This window comes from Dunckerocampus dactyliophorus, chromosome 20, assembly GCF_027744805.1.
Source record: "Dunckerocampus dactyliophorus isolate RoL2022-P2 chromosome 20, RoL_Ddac_1.1, whole genome shotgun sequence".
Taxonomy (NCBI): Eukaryota; Metazoa; Chordata; class Actinopteri; order Syngnathiformes; family Syngnathidae; genus Dunckerocampus; species Dunckerocampus dactyliophorus.
In genome coordinates this window covers 1,004,592-1,031,298 of record NC_072838.1, presented here as the reverse complement: position 1 = coordinate 1,031,298, position 26,707 = coordinate 1,004,592, and the positions used below count along the sequence as shown (strand labels likewise).

Sequence of the window (26,707 nt, the reverse complement as noted above, 5' to 3'; positions counted from 1 at the left end):
ATGTTGCACATTTGGATCTTAATGAGGTTTTAAGTAGAGCTACAATATGCAACAACAAGAAGGGGGGGTGAGACAAAGAGCACTTTGAAGAAGTCATTGATTGAAAACAACAATTCAACTGAAAGAGGCTGTTTATCATAGGGAATCCCGTAGAGAACATTTGGGATGGATGCAAGGGAAGTTTCTAAAAATGGCCATCAGTTCCAGACAGTTGATGCCCTTGGTGAAGCCATCTTCACCACTTGGAGCAATGTTCCCACTAGCCTCCTGGAAACACTGGCATCAAGCATGCCCAAAGCCATTTGGGAAGTGATGAACAAGAACGGTGGAGCTCCTCATTACTGAGTCCTACTGAGAACATGTTTGGTTCTGCTTTGGAGACTTTGTGCTTCTTTTGTCAGCCATGGTCTTAAACTTTTGATCAGCTGATAAGCTGTGTGCCTGTTGGGTTAGTAAATAAAAGTCCTTATATTTATTGATCCAATACATCAGTAAATGAGAACTTTGGTGTGCACACGTTGCTAGTCAAGCTTCAACCAAGTGGTTGTCATTGAGGAAGATGGACATGTCATTCCAATTTCTAATATTAATGTAACATTTTTATGACACCCTTATTTTGTTTACTCAATTAGGCAAGGCGGTTTTATTTTGAAAGCCGGAAGTGTTGTGTGTGTTGAGAATGCATCTTGATGGAAAAGATGAGCCGGGTGCCAGGATAAACACGCCTCTTGTCTTTTTTTTTTTTTTTTAATATAATTTTTTATTGAGCACCGACAATGTATGTACATGAACTTACATGCAGTCATACAAACATACAGACAAGGGAAGACATTTTGGAACAGTGCTCAGGTTTTTTTCTTTTAACAATATAACATTCAGGCGGGACGCCTGTCATACCCTCCCCCCACCCACGAACAAAAGGGACACCTCCCAGCAAAAGGCAAACAGCAGGGAATCTCAGATACATTGAGAGAAGAAACGAGAGGAAAAAAAGGAAAAAAAAACCCAGAAAAAAAACAACAAAAAAAAAATGGAGACAGACTGAATGCGTGTAAGTGATAAAAATGTGGATAAAAGATATCAATAGTATCTATACCATAAAGCTGCACACTCCTCACTGATTACATGAATTGACTTCACTTTATTACATGGGCCATCCAATCCTGTCAAGTGGGGATAGTTTGGAGCTCACGCAAGTATGTCAGTACTGGGTTCCAAACAGAAAAAAATTTGTCTCTACACCCCCGGAGTGAGTATTTTATTTTTTCCAACTCCATATACTGTATTAGGTCACTCATCCATAGAGACACTTTTGGTGGCTTGGTTGATTTCCAATGGAGTAATATCCTTCTGCGCGCGAGTAGTGTTGTAAAAGCGATTATGTTTTTGTGACTTCTCCTAATTGTAGGACAACTCTCGTCTACCACACCAAATATGGCCACTGTGGCAGAGGGTTGAAAGTCAGTATGTAGGGCCTCCGACAGAGTTTTGAAGACCATGGACCAGTAGGGGGTCAAAGATGGGCAGGACCAAAACATGTGAGTTAAATGTGCAGGGGCCGTGTGGCATCTATTGCATCTTTCATTTATATTTGGGTATATTTTTGCTAGTCTCGCTTTTGAGTAGTGACTGCGGTGCAGAACCTTAAATTGTATTATACTTAACCTTGCACAAGAAGTGCTATCGTTTACTCTTTGTAGTGCGTTGTTCCAGACATCCTCCTCCAAGATAACTCCCAGCTCGTTTTCCCAGTCTGTCCTTATTTTTTGAACAGTTATATCTTTAAGAGAGGCTATACACTCCTTAACTCTTGAAATAATTTTTTTAGGGTTTAGAGGACTTTCCAGAAGCTTGTCTAGCGCAGATACCGGAGATGCATATGGGAAATTCGGATCGCTACACTGAAGGAAGTGGCGAATCTGGAAGTACCGAAATAGGCTGGATCTAGGGAGGTTGAATTTAATTGATAAGTCTTCAAAGCTCGCAAAGGTACTATTTATATACAAGTCTTTAAAGCTGCAAATACTCTGTTCCCGCCAGCGAAAAAAAACTGAGTCCGATTTAGCTGGGGGAAAGAGGTGATTGTTAGTTATTGGACCAATATGGAGAAGGTTATTCAGGCCAAAATTCTTTCTAAGTTGGGACCATATTCTAAAAGTGTGTATTACGACTGGGTTGTTGGTGAAGTCTGAGATAGTAAGGGGGAGGCTTGAGGTCGCTAGGGCCTGGAGAGACGTAAAGACGCAAGATGAGGCCTCCAAACAACACCAGTCCGTGTCAGAAGTGTGAAACCAGTACATAATTTTTTGAACATTTGCGGACCAGTAGTAGTAACAAAAATTTGGAAGCGCCAGGCCACCTTTTAATTTGGGCCTTTGTAACAGTTCCAATCGTATTCTCGGCTTCCCACCGTCCCATATGAATGAGGTGAGGGCCTTGTCGATCGTTTTAAAGAATGATTTGGGTAGATATATTGGTATACACTGAAATAGGTATAGAAATTTTGGCAACACGCTCATTTTAATACAATTGACTTTCCCTGCCAATGACAGGCAAAGCGATTTCCATCTTTTTAAGTCCGACTTAACTCTTTCAAGCAGAACGCAAAAGTTTTCCTGATAGAGTTCTTCTATGTCCCTTGTAATTTTGATGCCCAGATATTTAAAGCCCTTTCTGGATATCTGAAAGGGAAGGTGGCTGTCAGACAACAGGAGAGCCATAGCGTTTACCGGGTAACATTCACTCTTACTGAGATTCAATTTGTATCCTGAGAATGCACCAAATTTTCCCAAGGCGTGTACAATGTGAGGTACACTTGCAATGGGGTCTGACACATACAGCAACAGATCGTCCGCATACAAAGATATTCTATACTCCCGCCCACCTCTGTGAATTCCACACACTGATGGAAGCGACTTAAGTGCAATAGATAAAGGTTCAATAGCGAGAGCGAATAATAGTGGACTGATGGGGCATCCTTGACGGGTCCCTCTTGACAGTTGGAAATATTTAGATTGTTTGCCATTTGTAATTATGGAGGCTCTGGGTGAAGAGTATAGGCGTTTAATCCATGAAGTAAAATTAGGGCCAAATCCAAATTTTTCAAGACACGCGAACAAGTATTCCCACTCGACCCTATCAAAGGCTTTCTCTGCATCCAGCGAGATGACCACCTCAGGCAGCGTTTGGGACGTAGGAGAATGGATGATATTCAGGAGCCTGCGAATGTTTGTGAGCCTCTTGTCTTTTTAACTCAGAAACCTGCACACCGCTAGCGGGTATTGCGGTAAACGCTAGCTTACATGAAAGCCGTAAAAGGCAACACAGTGTAAACACTCACCCAGCCCAGGTCTGTCACCCACCCACACACACACACACACACACACACACACAGCAGCACTAGCATGCTCTGCTAAACTAGGCTAATCACGCTAGCTTCCATTCATGCTCCATAGGAGTTGTCAAGTTTTTTTTTGCCACCATTTTACATGTTAATTAGGAGGAGGAGGTTACTGTTTGTGATGACATCCTGCCACAACTGAGCGGTCTGCTGTGGAAATACTTCCCCACGCAAACGTTCCTTCTCCTTGCCATGATGCCATTTCATTCACAGCATTTCACTTTCCATGACATTCCGCATTTAACAGTAAATTCAGTTTTGATTGGCCAATTCCAATTCCAATTCCAATTGTGCGGTCCCACCATGCTGTGGTCCACGTGAGGCACCAAGGTGTCAGTACAGTGCACCGTGGTGCGCAGTCGCAGGAAAAACACATCATCCATTTGAAATGATCATTTACACCAGTAGAAGTCATTTTCTACCCCTACCACTAGTGACTTCATACTACGCTACATAGTTAGTATTTACACACTGATCAACTACGATGGTATGCATACTATAGTATACTTAAAAGTACACACACTGTTAACTGCGTAGTATGCTGCTAAGTGTACCCTGCTAAACTACATAGTTAGTATTTATGTCAGGGTTTCTGTTGCATGTAATTGATCATGGTGGTGTGCCACTACAAAATAAAAGCTGCCACACCTTAAAAATGAGTTGTTTTTTTAAGTTGAAAACAATGTTAAGTATGACTGGATCTACTGTGTATGCTATATTGATACACACACATATATATATATATATATATACACACACAGTCAAACCTGTCTTAGCGGCCACCTTTATAGAACGGCCACCTGCCTATAGCAGCCACTGAAAAATCCCCCCCGCAAATTTACATGTTATAGACCCTGTGTATAGCAGTCACCTGTCCAACGTGGCCAGCGTCCACCCATTTTGTCTCCCTTGGTCAATATCTGACCGCATATAGCGGCCAAATTACCAACTCAAGTAGAAGCTTCATGCACGAAAAAGTTTCGTTTTTCAATCAATGACGCCGTCGTGTGTAGACTTTAATTACTGAGTCCTAGCTCAGTCACAATCATTCACAAGATCCACACAAACTGTCAGTTGTTCCACATAAAAAAGCCATCTTCTTTTGAGCTTGCTATTTCCTGGTCAAACATGTAACTTTAAGAGCATTTGCACCAAAACATTACCGCAAAGTAGGCTGGGAACAGGACGTGCTCCCAGCGACGCTACAATAAAAAAAACATAGGCTAGCATGCATGCGGCAGTGGGAGCAAAACTGAGTTTGGTTGTACTTAACTGAAGTATTTTATCAGTTATTATTAAGCCTCTAGCCTCCTTTTAGTAAGTAAAAACCTTGGCTATGATTGCACTACATTGTCATGTAGACCTACAAAGTACACTTGGAAGAACAAGAGGTGAATAAATGTATTGCAACTGATGTGAAACTGATGAGGGGTAGGATTAAATAAGCTTTGCTTCTTCCTACTCCTTTTTGGACATGCAAAATTGTGAATTGTACTATGTGATGTGTGACTGTTTGACTCATATGCATGTTCAGGATTAAAACCATGAACCATGATAATAACAAGCATAGTAGTGCTGTACAACTTTTATCAGCAGTCCGCAGTGCTGGTCAACATAATAATTATTTTTTTCCCTTTTTTCCTCTACCGGTCAACATTCAAACTGGACGCCAACCTGTCTATAGAGGCCACCTGTCTATAGCGGCCACTTTTGCAGACTCCCTCTAGTGGCCGCTATAGACAAGTTTGACTGTATATATATATATAGCTTATTGTTTATGCACATATTGACCACATTTCATTTGAAACCAATGAAAAATATCATACAAATGTTTCACTGCGCTTTATTTTGATAAACATGTACTGGAATCGCCAGCCTGCCATGTTGGCGCTTGCGTATGTGTGACCGGTCTTGTCTTGACACATTCTGCCTGGCTACAGAGGCAGCTAGCCAGCTCTTTTTTGTCCCACGGGCGAGCTACCAGTGGCTGTCATGTTCATGCTAACTTACAGCTTGTAAGATCTCCATAAACATCCACATGTAGCGTGTCTAGCTTGAGGATGATGACACTATCACAGGTAGCTCATATGCTAGCAGTGGCTGGAGTAGTTCACCAAAGAATATTTGCTTCAGCTCGTAGTATTTGACACCTGTAGTTCATGACAAATGAGGAGTACTTTGTAATTAATACATGTAAAACATGAAATAGCTCACCTGTCCTTTCTTTCCGTCAAAGTAGCTTTAGTAGGAATGCAAGTTGGATGCACCTGTGCTATCACAACCCTGGACTCTCAATTATACACCACACATGTCTGGAACACAAACATTTACATTGTTAAAGAGTCTAGACGCTACTAAACTACTACTCTATATACTTAGAAGTACAACATAGTTGCCCTACTCAGGAAGTATGTACATACCAGGTGTACTTGATCAGGATGAAGCAAATAGCTGTCATGTACTATTATGCCTATGAATATGAGTACTTGTCATGTATGTGCGTGTGTATTGCAGACACAGATGCCTGATCCAAAGACGTTCAAGCAGCACTTTGAGAGCAAACACCCCAAGTCCCCGATGCCCCCCGAGCTGGCTGACGTTCAGGCTTGACAGAGTCCAGGTTGGTGAAACCATTTGCATGTAATACTGTCTAATAAATGCTTATTGGATCATCACTCATAAAAATGAGAAACCAACCACCTGAAATGCTTTCAAAAAGTAGTCGAACTCAAAAGACGTTATTGTTTATTTGGCAAACACCAAACTCAATAAATAGTCCCTTTCCATGCATAACTACTTCATATTTCATAACTTTGTTTCTGTTCAGGAATGCAAGGGAATAACTTTACTTTGGCAAGAACTACTTTACTATTTGTTCCTACACCACATGAGAAAAAGAATGGCTGACAATAATAAGCACATTTTCCATCTTACAACAATAGAAATGATTTTACCAACGTTGTGCAGTAAATGCACATGCAGTGGAATAGACCTTCCACTGGGTGGTGCTCTAATACATTTGTTAAACTGTAGAGCAGGGGTCTCAAACTCAATTTACCTGGGGCGGCTGGAGATAGGGTCTGGTTGTGGCTGGGCCGCATGAAGTACTGGGAATGGTGCTGGGAATCTCAGGGTACTCCACAATACGGGATGACACGCGATGCACGGCTCCCGATAATGATAACATCTCAGTACAGTGATAGGTGAAACAAAAAAATAAATACATTTCATAGTTTGTATTTTGCTGCATTCAGCTGGGATAGGCTCCAGCTTACTTGTGACCCTATTGAAGACAAGCAATGCAAAAGGGGTGGAATTTTAGCAGCATATTTAACCAGACAACAAGCAGCGATGGTACAAAAACAATGAGGATGTTTTTGCAACATAAGTGGAAACAGGATTTTAGGTTCAGTGTCTGAAAAGCAGTCAAGCTATTTTAAACTCAAAACACAACATCTCATGTCTCTCAAGTAGATCAAGGTGATAAAGTAGAATCAGATCAAAAAGAAATATTTTTTAGAGCATTTACACTACTCCATGTCGAGTTGCGGGCCGTGAGTTTGAGACCCCTGCTGTAGATGGACGTTATATTCTTTCATGTTTCCTGACAGTTAAAGTTACGAACTTACAGCCTACATTTTAGGTGAGGAAATAAATGGATTAGTTTTAGTGTGATCATTTGTTCAACATTTCCACTTGTTTTCATTTCTTTTAGACAAAGTACTACTTGGACTAAAATGCTGACTCATGGACCATGAAGCACTTCATAGTACGCACTTGGAAGTATACACTTTGTGGACCATGAAAGACATTGGGACCTGGCAAGTTAAGGACATTGGCCAAAGTGTGTGTGTGTGTGTGTGTGTGTAAGCAAGGGTAAGAACAGCCCATGTAAAAAAGAAAGAAAGATATTTATTGCATAAAGCAACTTGCTGTGCTTGCTGAATGAAGAGTTCCTACTCCTCCTGATCACAAGATGAAGTGTGTTGGTTGTTCCAGGCGCTCCATCCTGTAATTGGACAGTTAGTCTTTGCTGAGAGGTGACACTTGGAAACCACTAAACGGCTCTGCTGCCGCTCCTCAGTCAGTCAGCGGGATGCCACAAGGGTACCTCAAGTCACTGTGGTCCTCCTTGGACGCACGTCCTTACATCAACGCAATAAGTTTACCTTTCACTCTTCTTCTCGCTGACACTCATCAGCCACAACGAGTATTAATGACCTTCATTACTTTCCATTTCATTTCTTGCAGCTGATGACTTCAACAACACACAAACATACCAAAAGTTACTTTAGATGTACCTTTCTTTGTAAACATTTCAATAAATCCAACTTTGTATGTCACGTGACCAGTCTTCATGTTTGTATGCCTTTTTAAATGACTATTTAGCTTACAGAGTATACACAATTGTGTAAAGTGGCTTGTCGTAAAAATAAAAGCAGCATGTCGGAAAAGGAAAGGGTATGTGTGTGCACTCGCTGATATTTAAACAAGATGAACGTGTGTGCTGGCTAAACATTGCCAAGAAAGTGTCCAGTCAGCGTCGTGTGCGTTCATAGGCACCCGCACGTCTTCACCACCATGTTGCGATGCTTCTTGAGGATCACGTTGTTGTTGTCGTCGTAGAAGAGCACAGAGATGGGGCTCAGCTTGGTGGGGGCGCAGCACGCCTTGGGGACCTCGTCTGGTTTGAGAAGGTGAACCTGGAGCAAACACACGTGGGTGACATAATGTAAATAAGCATGTCATACCTGTCAACATTTACATTTGAAAAGAAGCATTCTCCCAAAAATAAGGGGAATTCAGCACCTTTGCTGCCCCCTTTAGAACTCCCCACAACTCATAAGAGGAGAAAACTTATTATTGATGTTCCCAATGGCCATAAGAGACACAAACATTCCAGACGTCACCCATTATGTGGGTAAGATACAACACAGCTGTGATTACACAGCTGCCCAGGAGATGGTTTCGTGTGCACATGAAGATTAGAAACGTGAGATTTCAGCCAAGTCATTGTAACTGAGAATGGTACGATGTCCTAACCATTTGTTTCCAACAGTGATAAGGAGAGCGCCCTTCCTGGAGGTACTGCAATGCCAGGTCGATGCGTGGGGTGGACGGAGCAAGCCCCTACTCCATCTCCCTGTTCCAAAATTCAAATTAATGTAAAGGCCCCGGATAGGGGACGTATTAGATATTAAGCTGATAAGAACAGATACTACACTTGATCTTAGCCAAAAGGCCGAGAAGCGATGCCTATACTCACTCAGAGGGGGGACGTGATTCCTGACACAACAAGCTAAAGTGACGGTTACATGCAGCAACTAATGACGCCACACAGCACTAAGCCAAACAATAACCGTGCACTTTTTCCAATGATAGAATATGTAATGATGCTGTTTCTGATGGTTTAAAATGAATGATTAGCGACAATTACTCAGCTTGACACGATCACGTGGCTCCCGTCGGTCCAATAGTATGCGGCGGCAAACATATTTCCATACAACAGTCTTTTACAAGCAACGAAAACAACGAACAGTCAATACAACACACAAACGTTGGTGTCCTATTGCTACAAAAAGCAGACGAGTTGCGCGGTAAACATTTAATAAACGCAATCATCGAGCCCGCCTTGCTAAACTACTTCTGGTTTCTTCTTCGTGCCACCGAGAGCGTCACGACCGCCACCAAGTGACGCAGAGTGTGAATTACACCATTAAACTTCCAACTCAACCACACACCAGGTGTTGGGCTAACGTGGAGGTTTTCCTTTCTCAACTCCACATCAAGACGAGTGGCGAAATACAACACGACAATTTGCCCAATGGTAAGCGTTGGTTGTTCATCTATAGGAGAGTCTGGTCAACTACCTAAATCTTCAGCATCCCCAAGACTCACACTGCTAACTAGCAAGCACGAGCGACATCAAGCGGCAGATACCGCACACTACACCAGGTGGTCAGGCAAACCCACATCGTAGCTTCATGAAAGTTAAGTATGGACAGGTATGATGTACGCATGTATGTGTCATCAATGCATGTACTGTAACTATGTAACGGAAGTATATACAGTATCTACCCAACTATATGCACGTTATGGATGTGTTTTTAATTATGTACATACAGTGCATACATACAAACGTAACCTATACATACTGTATCTGCATAGACACATACACGACATGTATGCATTGATTTTAGTAGTGCGTACTTACACACACACACACACGCATGCACACACAAGCTCTTGAACACAACAGTGATGAAGGGGGGTTTTCTTTAAAAAAAAAAAGGCACTGACTACTTGCTGGATGAGGGCGTGGTTGGTGGCATTCATGCAGGCGCCCAGAGGGTAGAAACACTCTCCATCACAGTAGTAGGCCGAATAGCCTGTGGGGGCCAGAACCCAGTCCTGACCAATAGAACACAGAGCTGACCATCACGACACAATGATCAACGTAGACTCATAGAAACATAGTAGTATTAGCTAGAAATGTCTCTGTGTAGGCTCTCTGTCGTACAGGAGTTGTCCATCGAGGGAAAGGCTTCTTGAGACGTCATCTGTACTTCTGTGAAGAAGGTGTCGGACATTTCGCTCCTCATCCGAAGAGCTTTGTCAGCGAACTAATAAGTGCTGGTAGCCTAGGCCTTAAATACAGTAAGAGTGGGCGGAATTGGTGTGCCAACACCCTCCTCCTATTGGTTCCTTACACTAAGACTGGGAGGAGTTGTGGTCTAATCCTCTCCAGCTATTAACACCTCCGATAAAAGGGAAGTGTCGCTCCCTGAGTTGGGTATGAACGACTCTTAAACTGGCTCATTAGCATCTATTGTTCTGGCTCGATATAGGATATAATAGGAGAGGACAGACAGCTACTTACAGCTACTTCCTCTCCTATAATAGGAGAGGACAGACAGCTACTTCCAGAGGTCTTTAGAAAGGCCACACACACTGACCAATACCTGCTTTTTGAATCAAACCATCCACTACAACATAAACTAGGGGTTATTAGGACCCTCCAACATGGAGCGGAACAAATACCAACTAGTGCTGAGGGAAGGAAAAAGGAGACACAACATGTCCAGAGAGCACTCTCAACCTGTGGGTACCCACGGTGGGCTTTTAACAAATGTCAAAAGAAGAGCGTAGGGAAAGAAACCCAAAAGCCCACAGAAGCAAAAAGGAGAGGAGTGGTAGTCCCTTATGTAGCGGGGGTCTCCGAAAAACTCCAGAGGATCTTATGGCAACACAAAATTCCTACCTATTTTAAACCAGTAAATACCCTGAGACAAAAATGAGTGCATCCTAAAGACAAGGCTCCAAACCAGAAACAGAGCAATGTGGTCTATTCCATCCACTGTAAAGATGAGGAATGCAAAGAGCACTACATTGGGGAAACTAAGCAAATGCTCCAAAAAAGGCTTTATCAACATCGCAGGGACAATTCTAGTGGTCCTCAATCAGCAGTACATCTACACCTTAAAGCTACCAATCACTCTTTTCAGGACAGCGAGGTAAAGATTTTGGCCAAAGAAAACAGATGGTTTGAAAGAGGAGTAAAGGAAGCTATTTTTGTCAAACAACAGAACCCATCATTGAATCGGAATGGTGGTTTGAGGTTTAATTTGGACCCTGTGTTCAGCAGGTTACTGAGACCCAAACCCACAGCTCTTAGTCTTGCAAATGAGGTGGAGCCAGGGCCGAGCCAGAACAATAGATGCTAACAAGCCAGTATCAGAGTCGTTCATACCCAACTCAGGGAGCGACACTTCCCTTTTATCGGAGGTGCTAATGGAAGGAGAGGATTATACCACAACTCCGCCCAGGCTTAGTGTAAGGAACCAATAGTAGGAGGGTGTTGGCACACCAATTCCGCCCACTCTTACTGTATTTAAGGCCTAGGCTACCAGCACTTATTAGTTCGCTGACGAAGCTCTTCGGATGAGGAGCGAAACGTCCGACACCTTCTTCACAGAAGTACAGATGACGTCTCAAGAAGCCTTTCCTTCTGTTAGCTAGAAAAATAATTGGGCCTTCTACCTGTTGCTAACATAATATGAAGTAATAATCAACATCATGTGACATCAGCAGAATCTTTGGATGCTCTTATTGCTTGTTTTGCTCCATTCATGATAGTTCTAGGAAGCCAATGTGTGGATTTTCTTCCTAAAAACAATAACATCCCACCTTCCATCCCAGGTCACTGAAGCTGACGTAGAGCTCGTGTTTTTTACACGGCTGACCTCCACTGTTGATGGGACTTCGATCTGAGTGGGAGCGGGGAAGAAACAAAAGTTGATTTCAATCAAGAAGAAGGAAATGAACATGCTGAAGTTGTTTGCAAGTCAACCAGTATTCCTGACATGGAAATAAACAAGTGAGATGGTGTTTTTTTACTCCTAAAGAGTATAAATAGAATCCATCCATCCATCTTCTAAGCCGCTTCTCCTCATTAGGGTTGCGGGGGTATGCTGGAGCCTATCCCAGCTGAATTTGGGTGACAGGCGGGGTACACCCTGGACTGGTCCCACATTCATACCTATGGGCAATGTAGAGTCTCCAATGAACCTAACATGCATGTTTTTGGAATGTGGGGGGAAACCAAAGTACCAAAGTACCAAGAGAAAACCCACGCACGGAGAACATGTAAACTCACACAGCAGAGATTCTTCCCGATCTCCTGACTGTGTGACCAACATGCTCACCACTCGGCCACCAAATATAATATCATCAAATGGAATATCGCCACAGTAAAACAGCAAACTTAACTATGAATGCTGGGGACAGGAAGGTCATATTTGGGCTTCTTCCTGCGGGGGTGTGTCTTGACGGCGCGAGGGGGTCGACAGGGGATCTGGCTCTCCCTGAAGAAGGTCACCATGAAAGGCTGCTTGGAGCGAGGACCTCTGCGGCCCACCAGTCCGATCCAGGCCGCCGAGAGGGAGCGATCTGGAACACGACGACACCCGAGTGCTTGAGAGCCCAGCGAGTCACACGTGGTGTCAAACAGCGACGCCCACCTTCCTCCGTTTCCACGTAGAGACGGATGCCCAGGTTGCTACGTGGGTGCAGGAGCCAGTGGTTGGAGGCTGAGGTGACGTCAAACGCCAACCAGCCTTCCTGGCCTGCAGGCACGGACTGCATGTCCAGCAGGACCAGCTCAGGATCCCTACAAGGACACCACACATCCTGATTAGGCCGCAAATGCTACGCCATCATCACGCGTTTCATTGCGGGTAGAGTGACAAAAGGGGGGCTAAGAGGGAAGGGCAAGCACAATGAAGGCGACCTGTGTCTGTTGTCTCTCTGGATCTCGTAGACGGAGATGTGCAACGTTCTGTTCGCCCGCTGGCCCAACGTTAGCGTCTTGTAGATGCGAAACTCGGCGGCGGTCACCGTCTCGCCCTGCGGGAGCGGGGTTAGGTCGAAGCGGAACTCCTTCCAGTACGGACGAGGCTGCAGGAGGTCTCGCTCCTGCTCCACTGCAAACGCAACAGCATGAATGAACCAATGAACAACAACAGCATGCAAATCATTTGGCGTCGCCGACACGCTTCCCCTGCACACAGACTCAGCAACACCAGTCTGCCATGCTTATGGAGCGGAAATGGGTTATTTCTCTCAAACAATTGTGTGAAAAAGTCCAGGAACAAGTAAAACCGAAACCTTTTGAACAAACTGTACGTAATAAAAGGGGATCGTTGTTTGTGGCGGGGGATATGTTCCCAAAATAGCCCGCAATAAGTGAAATCTGCGGAGCAGCCGACTTGACTTGTTTCCAATGACTGTATATGTTTTAAGGCTGTGAAAGCCCCCACCATACACTTGATACACTTTCTTTTCCTCACGTTGCTCTCTTGTTGAAACGCTCTCAAAGAAGTTCCTTTGAATTGTAATGATCGACCTACGAGGTTGGACACAAGAGACGATGAAGCGACTCGCGTGTTTTCACTCCTGTGATGGTGCCTCTTTGTCCCGGTGCCGTTCTGCTGTAGCTTTTGTATCCTGGTTAAACCTTATTGCTCCTGTCGTAGTATTTTCCGCCCCCTCATCGTCCTCCATGAACTGAAGGTTCATTTACAGCATTCCGTAATGGCGCCCTACAGCCGCGTGACTTCTGCCTTCCTTCAGCGCGTCCACAAGTCCAACTTTGGTTTGGTTTGGTTTGGTTTGGTTTAGTTTATTTGAACATGAAGGTTACAGTGGAATACATCTCATGAATCATTTTTTTTTTCACAGTTCCACATGTCCAAAAGGAGTAGGAAGAAGCAAAGCTTATTTAATCCTACCCCCCATCCATTCTACATCTAGTACAGTACATGTAGTTCACTTCCTGGATTCCATGTCGTGTTTTCAGTGATAGTCAGGATAACACATAATAGATAATGGTGAGATAGCCCTCCCCCCAAAAAATAAAAAAATTATATTTCTATATATATATATATATATACATATACATTAATAATAATAATAATGATGACAATACTAAATAAATAAATAAAAAAGAACAAAGGTTTTTCTTTTTTTTTTTTTTAAACAAAACAAAGAAAAATAATTAAAAAAAGAAAAAAAGAAAAAATAAATAAAATAAAATAACAAACCTGACAGAACAATCAGGACTCTTCTGCTTGTATTTAGCAAACATCAACTGCTTGTATTGTTTTTTGAATGTGCTCATCTCTGTACATTGAGTTCCTTACTCAATCCGTTCCATACTTTAATTCCACATACAGAAATGCTGTGGGTTTTCAGCATAGTTCTCACATATAAATGTTTTAAGTTGAATTTTCCTCTAAGATCATATTTCTCTTCTCTGATTGAGAAATACTGTATGAGGTTTTTGGGTAACAAGTTATTCATTTTATACATTATTCTAGCGGTTTGTAAGTTTACCAAATCTGCAAATTTTAATATGTGTGATTTTAAAAATAGAGGGTTTGTATGTTGTCTATACTCGGTATTATGAATGATCATCACTAATATGTGATATTAAAAATAAAGGTGTGTATATTGTCTATACTTGGTATTATGAATGATCATCACTAATATGTGATATTAAAAATAAAGGTGTGTATGTTGTCTATACTCGGTATTATGAATGATCATCACTAATATGTGATATTAAAAATAAAGGTGTGTATGTTGTCTATACTTGGTATTATGAATGATCATCACTAATATGTGATATTAAAAATAAAGGTGTGTATGTTGTCTATACTTGGTATTATGAATGATCCTCACCATCTTTTTTGCAGTACAGTGAGTGAGTGAAGATTGCTTTTGTAATTATTTCCCAGATCTCCACACAATACATTAAATATGCTAATCCTAAATAACAGTACAGGGTGTGGAGTGATTTTTGGTCAAGAACATATTTTGCTTTATTCAATATAGAGATATTTCTCACCACCTTTTGTTGTATATATTTAATATGAGATTTCCAACTCATTTTTTCATCTATTATAACCCCAAGGAATTTATATTCTTCCACTTTTTCAATATCCACTCCATTAATTTGTATTTGGTCACACGTATCCTTTCTGCTATTACCAAATAGCATTATTTTAGTTTTACTTAAGTTCAGGGATAATCTGTTCCTGTCAAACCATGACTTTAATATGACCTTTTCATCCTTGACCTTTTTAATGAGTTCATGTGTGCATTCACCAGAACAAAAAGCGGTGGTATCATCCGCAAATAAGACCAACTTTAGGTCCTTTGTTACTTTACAAATGTCGTTGATATAAAAATTGAACAGTTTTGGTCCCAGTATGGACCCCTGGGGTACTCCACACGTGGTGTTTAAACTCCCAGATGTGTATTCTCCTAGCTTTACTAATTGTTTCCTCTTTGCTAGGTAGCTTTTAACCCAATTCAAAACTAATCCTCTAAATCCGTACCTTTCTAATTTTGAAATTAAAATATTGTGATTAATTGTATCGAAGGCTTTTGTCAGATCCATGAATACTGCAGCTGCACACCTTCTGTTGTCCATAGCAGTAGTGATTTCCTCCGTGATTTCCATCAGTGCCATAGAAGTTGAAATGTTGGCTCTGTAACCACATTGGCTGCCTTCAAGTAATTCATTCTTATTAATAAATTTGTCCAACCTATTATTAAATAGCTTCTCCACAATTTTAGAGAATTGTGGTAACAAGGAAACTGGCCGATAATTTGTAAATTGGTGTTTGTCTCCTTTTTTGAAAATTGGAACCACCTTGGCTGTTTTCATTTTGCTTGGAAATATTCCAGTCTGAAATGATAAGTTACTAATATATGTTAACGGGTCTGCGATCTCATTGATGACCCTTTTCATTGTTTCCATTTCGATTCCATGACAATCAGTTGATGTTTTTGCCTTAAAATGGTTAACAATGTCAGTGATCTCCTTTTTGGTTCCAGCAGTGAGAAACATAGAATTAAGATTCCTATCAATAATATCAATCCCTTCATCAATTGTGTCTTGTTTTGGAATTTCTTCTTCCAGTTTTTGTCCAATATTTACAAAATATTCATTAAACATTTCAGCTACCGCATTCATGTCCTTCCTGTAAGTGTTTCCAACCATGAAATAGGGAGGATAGTCTGCTTTCTTAACGTTGTTCTTTATAATACTATTTAAGATGCCCCAAGTTGCTCTCATGTTATTTTTGTTCTTATTTAGTACGTGACTATAATATTCCCTCTTACACACTCTCAAGATAGTTGTCAACTTGTTTTTGTAAGTCTTATACTTTTGTTCTGCTTCTTTAGTTTGTTGAATGATGAATGTCCTGTATGATGTCTTCTTCTTCTTACAGGCGTTTTTTAGTCCTTTTGTCATCCATGGCTGCTGGTTTTTCTTTTGCTTCTTGGGCTTTTCTTGCCAGGGACAGTTCTTATCGTAGAGCTCCATATAAGTACCAAGGAAGCTGTCATATGCTTCATCCACATCTGTTGCACTGTAGACACTCTCACAGCTTTGTTCTTCTAGTCCTATCTTGAAGGCACGGATGTTATCCTCTGTACGCAATCTTTGAAAAGTCTTTTTTGCCTCCACCTGTTTTTTCTTATAATGTTCATTGTAGATTGTAAACACTGGAAGATGATCACTGATGTCACTAATTAGCAGGCCACTGATGGTGTTGTTATCCAAGTCATTGGTGAATATATTATGGATGAGGGGGGCACAGTGGTCTGTTATTCTACTTGGTCTGATGATTTTAGGATATAAACTCAAACTATACATTGTATCTATAAAGTCATCTATTTCCTTGCACTTGTGTGAGTTCAAGAGGTCAATATTGAAGTCTCCACATATGAAAATAGTTTTCTGACCTCCTGTATGTCTGTAAACGTTGTCTTAATCCAATCCTCAAACATTCCAATCTTTGACTTTGGAGTTCTGTACACACAACTTATTAACACATTTTTGCTTTTTTCTTTACAGATTTCCATTGTTATGCATTCTAAAATGTTATCAATGACAAATGACATATTCTTTACCATTTTGTAGTTCAGATGTTTGTCCACGTATACGGCCACACCTCCTCCATTTGCATTGTTCCTGTTTGCACTCATCATTTCATATCCTTCCAGCTCGAAGTCCATTCCTTTGTTAGCATTAATCCAAGCTTCTGAGATTGCTTTTACTTTGAAAGGTTCTTTGAATTGATTCAAATATTGTTTAATATTAGTAAAGTTTGCGTTCAAGCTTCTGCTGTTTATGTGGATGATGGATAACTTGTCGTCGTTGATGAAGATGTTGTTGTATTGCTCCTCCGTATAATAACGGCAGTCGTTTGTAATGTGAGAGAAAACATTTGAGTCTGGATCAATGTCTTTTTCATATCCAATTGTTTGTGATCTGTAAAGTGAAAAGTGTCCTATTGTAGATCTTCTTGTAGCATATTGAAGCTGTTTTCCCCCATGTTGGGAGACCTCAATATCTTTCTAGGTCCTTGATGTCTTTGACACCAAGAACTCTGGCCTCTGGTCCTCCATTTGCTTTGATGAAGATTTTGCAGTTTGCACTCCATGTTCCTTGAATCTTTCCTTGCTTCCTCAGATCACGTGCTTTCTTCGCAATCTCAGCGTTGCGCTTGGTCAGGTGGTCATTCATGTAGACATTTGTTCCTTTCAGCTTCTTTCCCTGTTTCAGCAGAGCAACCTTGTATTTCCTATTAGTGAATTTGACGATGATGACGGGTGTAGTAGGTTCCTACCATACAGTGGGATGCAAGTATCAATAGATTGGATGTCTACATCCACCTCCTTCGATTGCAAGAAATCAACAACTTGTTGCTCCGTTGAGGCGACATCCATTTCGTCTGGTTCTTCAGTATTCGCCACTGCTCTGGCATAGGACCTTGGTTTGATTGGAAGTCCCGTCACGACCACGTCATTCATTCGCGTGTTCTGATCCATGTCATCTGTGGTGTTTTTCAGCTTTTCAATGATTTTATCCTTTTCTTCACATTCATTTTTGAGAGTGGCTCCCAGTGCATCATAACTTTCCTGTAATTTTTTATTCTCCACTCTCAGACCTTGCATTTCCTTCCTTAATATCCCCATTTCATTTTGAAATGCTTCTCTCTGAACTTGAACTTGCTCTTTCATACCTTGCATTTCTCTTTGTATGGCGTTGGTAGTCTCTAGCAGACTATAAGTTAGTTTTTGCATGGAGTTGGAATTCTCCACAAGTTGCTGCATCTGTTTTCCATAATCCTCCATGGTTTTCGCCATGGTGTACTCACTCTTTTCCATTGAACTTCTTTCTTGCTTGTTTGCGCGGTGTTTAACCTTCTGCAAGGCTGTCGCTGTTGCTTTGTCTATATTTCCACTCAAGTGTGTCATCTGGTTAACTGTGTCATCCTTGTTGGGGCTCGGCGGCGGTTGTGGTACTAGGTGAGCACCTCCAGTTGTCTCAGGAATCTGTTCTAGATCGACATCTTCCGTATATATGACTGAATCTGGAGTACTTCGACCAGAACTGCTAGAGCCACCGCTTGTTGCGCTTCCTCTTTTGGCTGAACCCACGTGGACATTGTGGGTTTTGTCAAGGAGAAAACTCGCAACCACACAGCGTTCAGAGTCACACGCGGTTCGCTTCTTCTCTTTCCTCTATTGTTGACAGTATAGGTGGTTAGCAAGCGGCTCACACGGTTTGCTAGTTTGCTAGCCATGACCACAATTGACAATGGTCCACAGCCAATCAGGACGCGGAAGTCGATGGGAGGTGCAGACAGAAGAGAGAGATCAGAGAGACACCGCCGCTTCGTGCTAAAGAACAGAACTACACTCAACTTCCCATGATGCAGTTCTTCTTAAAGGGCCAGGCTCAGCTAGCAACAACATTCATACGCTGTAATAAAAAAAACAAGCAGCACTAAAACGGCACTAAAAAAATCCACTAAACAGCAAGTCCACAAAAGGTGAAAGACGATGGAGCGAGGGAACACCCTGCTCACAATTTCTCACCATTCGCAGGCGGTCTAGGGACTTAACAGCAGCGAATGTACTGTACTTGGTATCAGATCAACACCAAAATGTGCAGTATCACCCACCCCCACGATAAACAGCTCTTAAACCACACGTGTCCATAGTGCAGCCCGCGGCTGTTTTTTTATTGGCCCACAGCACATTCTAAAAATATAATTTAACTAGAAAAAAAAAACAGCAAAAAGGGAAAAATCAGCTGTAATTTTACAAGAGTGAAGTCAAAATATGAAAAGAAAGGTGTGACGTGTGGAGAGGGGGTTGGGACCCCAGAAGCAGAGGCAGGGAGCTTTAGATGTAGTTCAACACTTTAATGCAAGTGTGCAGGCAAAATTCCAACAGAATAACAGAAAGCGATGGTGCAGAAAAAGGCAGAACGAGGAATCACCATGAAAATAGTCCAAAAACACAATAGAAGGAGCTGGAGAAGCGGTCCACTATAGTGAGGATGACTGTCTTGCCGTTGGATGGGGGTAGTCCTGTAACAAAATCCAGTGCAATGTGGGACCAAAGGCGGGAGGGGATGGGAAGCGGCCACAGAAGGCCCGCCGGGGCCGACTTGTTCCGGGCGCAAATGGGACAGGCGGCCACGAATTCCTGGACATCAGCTCGAAGGGAGGGCCACCAGAATCGCTGCGACAGAAGGAACGTGGTGCAGGAGACTCCAGGGTGGCACGCCATCTTCGACTCGTGTGCCCACTGAAGGACATCGGGGCGAAGTTTCGGGACAACAAACAGCCGGTTAGCAGGGCATCCTTCAGGAGCAGTGACTTCCTTGATAGAGTTGACCACCTGCTTCTCAATATCCCACTGAAGGGCACCAAGAATACGGGACTGTGGGATAATAAATTCCTGGCGGGGTTCCTCTGGGAAAGGAGAATGTAGTCGGGAGAGAGCGTCTGGTTTACTGTTCGGAGAGCCCGGGCGGTAAGTCAGGGTGAAGTTAAACCGGGTGAGGAAAAGGGCCCACCGTGCCTGTCGGGGGTTGAGGCGCTGTGCCGCGCGAAGGTATGCCAGGTTTTTGTGGTCTGTGTGCACAATAAAGGGGAGCTCCGAGCCCTCCAGCCAGTGCCTCCACTCCTGCAGCGCTAAGATGACGGCCAATAACTCTCTGTTGCCAATGTCATAGTTGTGTTCCGCAGGGGTCAGGCGACGAGAGAAGAAGGCGCAGGGGTGCAGCTTCTGGTCGGTGGTCGAGCGTTGGGAGAGGGCGGCCCCTACGCCTGTGTCAGAAGCGTCAACCTCGACGACAAATTGAGAAGAGGGGTTGGAGTGAATAAGCACAGGAGCAGTAGTAAATAAAGATTTTAGCTTAGTAAATGCTGAATCAGCCTCTGGGGACCATGTAAAAGGGGTTTTAACAGATGTGAGCTTTGTCAAAGGTTCTGTGACACGGCTGAAGTTTCTAATGAACCGACGATAGAAGTTGGCAAAGCCTAGGAACCTTTGAAGGAGCTTCCTTGATGTAGGAGCGGGCCAATCGACCACAGCCTGAATCTTGGCCGGGTCGGGACTAAGTTGACCACGTTCCACAATGAATCCCAGGAAGGAAACTGTAGGGGTGTGGAAAGAGCACTTCTCTGCCTTGAAAAATATTTGTTTTCTAGTAGCCTTTGGAGGACCAACCGAATGTGTTCCTCAAGTGAGGAGGAGAAAATGAGTATGTCGTCTAAATAGACAAAAATAAATCGGCCAAGCATATCCCGAAGGACATCATTTATAAAACTCTGAAAAACGGCAGGGGCGTTGGTGAGCCCAAAGGGCATGACTAAATATTCGAAATGTCCGAGGGGAGTATTAAACGCAGTTTTCCATTCATCACCCCCTCGGATGCGAACCAGATGGTAGGCGCAACGGAGATCGAGCATGGAAAATATTTTAGCAGTATGAAGGGGGTTAAAGGCAGAGTCCAGTAATGGCAGAGGGTATTTGTTCTTAACAGTAATATCATTGAGTGAGCGGTAGTCAACACAAGGTCGTAGAGATTTGTCCTTTTTATCAACAAAAAAAAATCCAGCAGCTAATGGTGACGAGGAGGGGCGAATGAGGCCGGCCGCAAGAGATGTGGAGATGTATTGCTCTAAGGCTTCCCTCTCAGGTTTGGAGATGTTATATAGCCGAGCGGATGGCAACGCAGCACCTGGGAGAAGTTCAATGGCGCAGTCGTATGGCCGGTGAGGAGGAAGTGACTGGGCTCTCTCACTGCTAAATACCTCCCGAAGGTCGTGATAAACAGGGGGAATGGAGGAAAGGTCAATCTTTTCAGGTGGCTTTACATGCGCGGGCGAAGAGCGTGGGCATGCGGATTTAACACAGTGAGAATGACAGAAAACACTCCAGTTAATAATGGTAGACTTAGCCCAGTCAATGTGTGGGTTGTGTTTAAGTAACCATGTAAGCCCGAGCACAACTGGTGCCGCGCGGGAAGGAATGACATAAAAGTGCATAGATTCAAGATGATTACCTGAGACACGGAGAAAAAGTGGAACGGTTTGGTGTGTAACGGTTGCAAGGTGGCGCCCATCAAGGGAGTGCACTACTTTGTACACAGGTAATTTAGTTACAGGAATGCTAAATTGTGTAATAAAGGACTCGTCAACAAAGCTGTCATCTGCTCCGGAATCAATGAATGTGTAAACATCTATTTGTCCATCAGACCAGGAGAGTGTACCTGGGAGTTGTAGTCTGCCCGCCGTGTCCAATGAGGAAGTAATGCCAGGGGGCGTGTCCGTGGGAGAGCGTGGAGGGCTGGGATGGGAAGCTTGAGTGCGTGGGCTGTCGGGGCGGACGGGACAGCGGGAGATGGTATGACCATGCTGGCCGCAGTAGATGCATAGACGTAGAAGTCTACGTCGGTTCCTCTCGGCGGGAGTGAGGCGACTTCCTCCCAGCTGCATGGGCTCGTCAAACCTTGGTGCCGGAGGAGAGTCGAGAGTGGACTGGTGAGGCGGATTCTGGTGAGCAGGGTATCCGCCATGGCCGTATCCAGGAGTTGAGCGTCCCTCGTCCGCCTTGCGATCGTTGAGTCGCTTCTCAATGCGGATCGCCAACGCGATGAGGTCATCGAGGTTCGCAGGAGCTTCCAGAGGGATCATCTGGTCCTTGATGGTGTCGGCGAGCCCGTCGAAGAAAACGTCTAGCAGATCAGGGGCATTCCAGTCGCTCTCTGCCGCGAGCGCGCGGAACTCGATGGCGTAATCCATTGCGCCGCAGCGTCCCTGCTGTAGTCGTAGCAGAGAGCGTGCCGCTTCGCGGCCGGGGGGGGGGTACGCTGGAATACCTGTTCCATGGCTTTGGCGAAGGCGGCGTAGGATGAGCAGATGGGAGATCGACGACTCCACTCCGCCGTGGCCCACGCTCCTGCCCTTCCGGTTAGGTGGGACGTGACAAAGGCGACCCATGCTCGCTCGGAGCGGAAGGCTGCCGCTTGAAGCTCGAAGTGTAATTCGCATTGAGTGAGGAGAGATCTTACGTCGCCAGAGTCTCCGGAGAACCTTTCAGGCTTGGACAGCAGTGGGCTGCATGCAAGTGAGTTGGCGTCGGACGTGGGTGGGAGGTCGGTGAGTGTTTCTGAGTTAGCTGGCGGCGCCGTGGCTGAGGCGTCGTGTTGCAGGACAGTCAAGACAGCAGAAAGTTGAGCCTTCAGAGCATGCATATGGGCGTCTTGTCTGTCTGACATGCCTTTTACACGTGCACCCAAAGCGTTTAACTGTTCTTCTTGCTTTCCCAGGCGTTGCGCCTGGTGGCGTAGTGCCAGTTTTACGGGCTCAGACTCTGCGGGGTCCATAATCCTTTTGGCTAGTTCTTTCTGTGACGAGTGGAGAGGGGGTTGGGACCCCAGAAGCGGAGGCAGAGAGCTTTAGATGTAGTTCAACACTTTAATGCAAGTGTGCAGGCAAAATTCCAACAGAATAACAGAAAGCGATAGTGCAGAAAAAGGCAGAACGAGGAATCACCATGAAAATAGTCCAAAAACACAATAGAAGGAGCTGGCTGGGTAGCTGGGTAACAGCTGGGCTAGCCTGGTTAAAAGTAGAAGCGATGAAGTAGAAGGCGATGACTGGTAGCGTGGTAGGAGTCCACGTTGGGGCAGGCAGCGGTTGTCAGAACCAAAGAACCAGCAGCGTCCAGCTGTAAGCAGTCAGCTTAAATGGATGCCGAGTAATCAGTTACAGGTGTGCCCAGCGTCCCCGCCTCCAGCCCGCTCAAGGTGTGACTGCAAGGGAAAAACACAGGCCAGGAGAAGGCAGGAACTAGAGCGACATAGAGCACGAAGACAGACCACTGACGAACGTGACAAAAGGAGTTGTAATTTTATGAGAATAATGTCATAATAATAATCTCACTTTACGAGCATAAAGTTGAAATATTGAAGAAAAAAGGCAGTATTTTTTAAAAGTTTGAACAATCTGAGAGAAACTAACAAAACCAATAAAGTTGGAATTTTTGGAAAATTAGGTCGGGAGGGAAAAAAGTCAAAATATTCAGGAAATAAAGTCAGAATGACACGAAAAAATGTTTAGTAGTTGGACAATAAAAAAAACAGCAGAAATGGAAAAAGAATGACATCAAAATATTAAAAGAAAAACGTCATTTTATGAGAATAATGTTGTAATATTATAAGGAAAAATAACGTCTTTTTGTGGCATAAAGTTAAAACATGAGAGATACTGCATGTTTTTTTTTAATATGAGAAAAAGAAAAACAATAAAGTTGTAAGGGCCTCTCTCCATTTCACGTGGCTTGTTAGGTTGGGGAAAAAGTCCAAATGTAGAGGGAATAAAGTCATAATATGAGAGAAAAAAATTGAAATAGCTGAAAAATAATTTAAAAAAAATCAGAAATGTAAAAAAACAGCCGTAATTTGACAAGAATAAAATAAAAATATTAAGAGTCGCATTCTAACAAGGGAAAAAAAGTCATGATGTCACTTCGGTAGCATAGCGTTGAAATATTAAAGAAAAAAACGTTACTTGGAAAAAGTTGTAATATTACGAGAAGCAAAGAAAAGGAGAATAAAGTTGTAAGTTATGTAAAATGATTTTTGTACAATTCGAAAAAGTGTTAGTATTATGGGAATAAGTCAATATATTATGAACGTAATGTCACATTTACAAGAGGAACATTTACTAGAAGAAAGTTGAAATATTTGGAAAATGCAACAACAAAAAACGGGAAAAAGAGCAAAGACTGAAAAGGTTTGGATGCCCTCGTCTTAAAGGGACAGGCCCTCCTCCAGAGAGGCTACAAGATGAGCTTGGGGGGCACCTTCTGGCAAAAGCGGGAGAATACCAGGACAACGTGACAACATGAAAAGGTCAATGGAAGAAGAAATGTGTCGTAAAGGAAACATGAACATAAAGGAACAACATTGAAAAGGGAAGAGCAGCAAAAAGAGCAGAAGCCTTGCAGATAAATTCACGAGGGCACGTCTGCGTGGATGATGATGATGACGATGACGAGATGGGGATCTCAGCGGCTGATGTTAACAATCTTTTTTACTGCCTTAATTATAGGCACAAAACCTTCCCTGCCACTCAAACGTGACACAAGCACACTTGGTGCGCACACACTGCTGCAAACCAACATGCACACGTGTGTGTACACACAGGAAGGCAGCTGTGGACACACGCACACGCACACTGGATGGATGTTAAATAGAGATACTAAGGGTTGGACACTCCTGATGCTTTGAGCCTCTTCCACACACACACACACACACACACACACACACACACACAGAGCAGTAATTAGAGGCACTTAGTGCCGTGCACCACAGCAGCTGCCGTGCACACACACACCATAATTGCAGGTCTGCGTTGTATTTTTAGTCGCTGCCTCCGCAGCCACATTTTCATCTCTGCTCGGGCGTGTTGGCTTTTTTGTCAATGCGTGCCATTCGGGGCCTTTAATTGAGTGCAGCTGTGCGCTCCCTCGCGTACGTGCACGCTAATGAGGTCACGAGCGGGGCTAGAAAGTCAGTGTACCTGCTAAGAGAACAGGTGAGAAGCTTTCCGACGCCAGCGGGGAGCTTTTTAGGGGCAAAATGACATCAGCGAGGGTGCTGCTGTTTGCACAACACCGCTGCGCTGGACCTGCCAACGCTAACCCTTTCCTGCAGCGCTGACGGATAAATTCCAGGGTGCACTCGCCGGCCCAAAACACAGCACAAGGTTAAAGCTGTCTAAGCCTTCTTGACGTTCAAGCATCAGGCGGTGCTGTCCTGCTGCAGGAAGGAGGCCATCCAGACGAGCATGCTAATATTTATATTGTGACAGATAGACATCAGGCGGCTTCTCACACGCTCACGTCTTCATCTCAACTCGTGTTCTCATTCGCTCATGCACAACATCAAACCAAACGACTTTCAAAAATACAGAAAAGTGTTAGCCTTGATCGAAAAACATGCTAATGTCCTTCTTCAGCCTTGCCATCTGTCAACCTCTTACATAAACGCTACAGACTAAAATCACACTCACTTTCATCCAATTTCACCCAGAAAATATTCAAATATGGCAACTCCACTTCAAATTCATCAAGTGGTTCGCTGCCAACTTGATGATTTTTCATATTTGTTTTTCTTCTGAAAATAGGTGCTTTTTCCCACAGCAAGCACATCTCAGTCCCCACAAGTCAGTAATCATTGATAACCATGTGATCATACAGGTCAAATGTACAACACCCACATACCACTGTTGGAACATCACACAACCTTCACGTGTTTTTGTCTTCGCTCCATAGCCACTGAGACACGCAAAACTTAAACTTGAAATCCTAACCCTAATCCTAAATCCTAAACCCTAATCCTAAACCCGAACCCGAACCCTGAACCCTAACAGCGTGAGTCGATGGTGGCAGAAGGCATCTCCCACAGCAGTGGTGGCTCTACTGGGTTTAACGTGAGACATGAGCTCACTTCAGTGCTACACACGAGGAATGTTTCCCACGCGTTGATGGCCGCCATGTGGCGCTAACTAATCAACTACTAAGCATCAACTCTGTGGAAATGAACTAGTTGTTATTCTTCCTGTTGCTGTGGCGTAGTAGCTACTGTTGGTCATGTCATTATGTGTGTAGCGGCCACGAGCTAACAAATGTCAAACTACTTCCTGTGAGAACTCACCCAGGTTGACGAAGCTCATAACAGTGTCGGCCTCGGTGACCACGGTGCCGAGCGGCGGCGTGTGCGTGCTGAGGGTGGGCAGCGCCGGGTGGTGGGCAGCCGCCCGACGCTCTCCGCCTCTGAGCTTGACCACGGGCCCGATGATGTCGTTGCCGTCATCCTCGCCGTCCACAGCCATGGCGTGGTACAGGTCCAGCATGAAGAGCGGCGCCGAGGAGGGCGGCCTGAGCGGCGGGTGGGGTCTGGGCCGGCCCGGCAGGCCCAGGATGGACAAGATCTCTTTCTGCATCTCCTTCTTCTCGCGGCCGCTAAGGCGGCGGAAGCTTGAGTGGAGGGCTGCCTGCGCCTGCTGGGCGAGGAGGAGCAGCAGCAGCGTCCTGGGGAGGAGGTGGAGGAGAACCTGGCTGCTCCTTCTGGTCATGTGTCGCTGTGGAGACTTCCTGCAGGAGAAGCTGAAGGACTCCTGTGAGGCCATGACACTTTGTCGTCTTCTACTTCCTGTCTCGTCAGCGTGTTCCACCTTGGAGGAGATGCTCACCTCCTCCGCTCGTCTCCCCACTCCCCCAATGCAGATCTCCTCCTTCCGGGCGAGGACCAGCTGCAGACCTTTAGGGAAGAGCAGGTGGTGCTGAGATTGTCTCATCGGGATGATCCCAGCTGACCTCTCAGAGGGAACAACAAAGACAACTTGAACAAGCGGAGCTTCA

At 44.0% G+C, this 26,707-nt stretch overlaps 2 protein-coding genes and 1 non-coding gene across 4 annotated transcripts in view; 1 reads left to right on the top strand and 2 right to left on the bottom strand.

Annotated features, from left to right (window-relative positions):
* Nucleotides 1-7,859, top strand: part of zgc:91910 (Zinc finger protein 706-like) — a 9,425-nt gene extending 1,566 nt beyond the window's left edge. For both annotated transcript variants that reach the window (XM_054763889.1, XM_054763890.1), the window contains exons 3-4: nt 5,915-6,020; nt 7,116-7,859. In XM_054763889.1, the coding sequence (XP_054619864.1) occupies nt 5,915-6,010 (96 nt within the window). In that variant the 3' untranslated portion in view covers nt 6,011-6,020; nt 7,116-7,859. The remainder of the gene's footprint in view (nt 1-5,914; nt 6,021-7,115) is intronic.
* Nucleotides 7,459-26,707, bottom strand: bmp8a (bone morphogenetic protein 8a). Its single transcript, XM_054763886.1, has 7 exons — nt 26,001-26,707; nt 12,690-12,882; nt 12,421-12,569; nt 12,170-12,349; nt 11,588-11,667; nt 9,701-9,811; nt 7,459-8,103 (listed from the first exon to the last, which is right to left on the bottom strand). Exons 1-7 carry the CDS (start codon nt 26,641-26,643, stop codon nt 7,954-7,956), a joined length of 1,506 nt encoding a protein of 501 aa, XP_054619861.1. The 5' UTR covers nt 26,644-26,707; the 3' UTR covers nt 7,459-7,953.
* Nucleotides 8,464-8,654, bottom strand: LOC129173713 (U2 spliceosomal RNA). Its single transcript, XR_008567290.1, has one exon. It is a non-coding gene; the product is annotated as a U2 spliceosomal RNA (small nuclear RNA).

Excerpts from the sequence above, each read along its gene's own strand:
- bmp8a (XM_054763886.1), bottom strand. The coding sequence starts at position 26,643 with ATGAGACAATCTCAGCACCACCTGCTCTTCCCTAAAGGTCTGCAGCTG. Across the intron at positions 9,812-11,587 it reads TCAGTGACCTGGGATGGAAG|GACTGGGTTCTGGCCCCCAC; the intron begins GTGGGATGTTAT and ends TCTATTGGTCAG. Across the intron at positions 8,104-9,700 it reads ACGCCCTCATCCAGCAAGTA|GTTCACCTTCTCAAACCAGA; the intron begins GTCAGTGCCTTT and ends TGTTTGCTCCAG.